At 49.2% G+C, this 2,563-nt stretch overlaps 1 protein-coding gene across 1 annotated transcript; it reads right to left on the bottom strand.

Moving 5' to 3' along the window:
• Positions 1-875: 875 nt before the first annotated feature.
• Positions 876-2,276, bottom strand: ASPGLDRAFT_30654 (uncharacterized protein; the record flags this gene model as incomplete). Its single annotated transcript, XM_022543965.1, has 1 exon — positions 876-2,276. One exon carries the CDS (start codon positions 2,274-2,276, stop codon positions 876-878), a length of 1,401 nt encoding a protein of 466 aa, XP_022395132.1.
• Positions 2,277-2,563: the final 287 nt, after the last annotated feature.

The following is a 2,563-nucleotide window of genomic DNA, read 5'->3' as shown; positions in this document are numbered from 1 at the left end:
ACACAAAAAAGAAAGAAGAAAAAAAAAAAAAAAAAAAAAAAACAGAAAGACCGGCCGCGAGAGATGGTTTTGCCCTGGGTCTGATCTCCTTTCGAATTACCTGATATGCCAAGAAGTGCCACTTCTTATTATGCCAACACCTCTACGAAGAAAGTGGGTTTAACATAGGTCCCATGAAGATCCAGTTCACTCCAGAGATTACCCTGTATCCGAGGAGTGCGTTCCTAGCTCTTACGAACAGACTCGGCCATCTTAAGGGTCAGGCCAGGGCTCCTAGGATTCCAGGTCTTCCGAAGATGTCGCTGCCAGTTTCACTTCAATGCCCGAGTCCGGCAAAACAGACTGTGTCTTCATCGATCCAGCGGCTCCAGCAAATTTTAACGCATGAGGGATATTATGGAATATTCTACCTTTTGATGGCTACTCTATAGGCATCTGATGTGGGCGCACTTCTCGCAGTTCTTCGCATCCAACCCTCCGCCTCGGTTTACCAGGCTTTCCTTCATCCCATTGAGAGATATAGATCCCACAATGCGTGTCTTTGAGCCTTGGTTTCGTGGCAAGTGTCAGATATTACTCCTAGGTCCTGATTCCAGATTACTGAATCAAGGAATTCTGGACCCGGACGCATACTACGCAACAAGGAGCTGCGACGCTGCTTGGCTGGAGCTATGGGTTATAGCAATACCGCCTAACTCCCAAAAAAAAACATGCTAAGCGAGCTTCTCCTTTTCTTTCCTGACCATGCTAAATGGGATCGAGAATCTGCCGTGTTTATTCCTATCAAGTGGGTGTGCACTTCCAGTGGGTTACTTCATTGCCGTTATTCTTCACTATTCATGTAACATAGAATTATGAACCTCCACGGCCAGCGCTTATGAAGAAATCATTTTCTGAACAACAGTCTCTGTATAAGCCCACAACAAAGCCGAATGATCCGAGCAGAAGGCGAAGCCCGTGTAAAACGTATTCTTGGTGCCCTGCAGTGCATACAGCTTCTTGTAGAACCCGTCCCGAATCTCCGCGTTAGACACTGTTAGTGTCTCCGGCACATGGCTTCCAAATGCAACAATCTCTGGGTCACCCCCGGGATACGTTCCTGCAGTTCCCATCCGGCGGATATCAGAGAGGACGAGCTCTCTCGCCTGCCCCTCAGTCAGGCTCTTATCCCCAACGATCTTACTGGCTAGATACCCGTTTGCACCTAGATACTGTAGTGCCCACTGGAACGGTGGAAGAGGAAGGTTGCCCGGGGTGTTATTGCTAGGGTCAGTGTTGAGGACCGTCACGGCATTCGGAATTCCAGTGTTGTTGACAACCGCAACATAGTATCCCTTCCAGTCCCACTTTCCAAATGCTGAGGATTCAGTCGTGGCGAGGTCGAAACCTTGCAAGTTGTCCTTGTAGGGAACGAAGGTGACAAGAAGCTGGTTGGCCTTGATGAGTTTGCGGGCACCGTTTGCGCCTTGCACAACGATCTTGACGCCAGAGTCGGATCGCTCGGTTTCATTAACAGTGGACTGGTAAATAACGTCGGATCCTAACACTTCAGACGCCTTCTCATATAGTTGATACATGCCAGCTTTCGGAGTGATGTAGCCGCCTTCGAGCAGAGCATCGATATGCGGGATGCCAATGGACTGCAGGACGTAAAGAAGGGGTGTTTCAAGGACATTCCCCAAGTTGTGGGAGAACATGAAGATAAATTGCAGGGCGCTTTGGATGCCGGTTTCCTCGACGAATTCGCTAAAGGGACGTAGGAGTTCGTCCGGCACAGGATCAGGCAGGTTATATAACCCGTCCTGGAGATAACTATACTTCTGGATAGCTTTCCGGTACAGGACCGCGGCCGCAGCTGTGTCGAGGAGTCCGGCGGGAGGAGACACCTTCTTGCCGGTTTTGAAGTCCACGTACTGATTAACTAGGGTGTTCGGGAGAAGCAGTTTGTAGTCAACACCAAGGCGGTTGAAGTAATTTCGACTCAGTTCGTTATCGAAAAGCCCCTCGACGCCGTAGTCGATGTACTGATCGTTGTCGGTATAGAGGGTTTCAGTGTGGCCACCGAGGATTTCATGACGCTCAACAACTACCACGCTTTTGGCTTTGTCCTTCAGACTCACGGCAGCATATGTGCCAGTTGCACCTCCACCAAGGATACAGACGTCGCGGATGATGATATCGTTCGGAGCAAATTCATTTTCGTTAATCGCTAGAACGGGCGAGATGATGGCTGCAGAGAGTATAGCTCTGACAATCGTGGATGTAAGGCCCATCATAGTCGCTGGTACTCCGTAGAGACTGGGAGCTCGACCTAGAGAAGGAGGGATCTTTAAGAAGGGGGAGAGACTGTACACTCGCAGGATGGCCGCGAGAAAAGAAGAAAAGGAAATATGAAACCATGACTTGGACTAAATATATGCTACGCTAATCTCAATCTCAATGAGTGCACAGGTCGCATGTAGGTGGGGCATTTTCGTGTCAGGTAACTAGTCCAAATTAGGCGATGGTCACATGATGCGCTACCTGACACGACTTTTTCCCACTTGACACTACCTTTCTCTTT

This window comes from Aspergillus glaucus, assembly GCF_001890805.1.
Source record: "Aspergillus glaucus CBS 516.65 unplaced genomic scaffold ASPGLscaffold_52, whole genome shotgun sequence".
Taxonomy (NCBI): domain Eukaryota; kingdom Fungi; phylum Ascomycota; class Eurotiomycetes; order Eurotiales; family Aspergillaceae; genus Aspergillus; species Aspergillus glaucus.
Note: the sequence above shows the minus strand (reverse complement) of the source record. Positions and strands in the feature narration are given on the sequence as shown.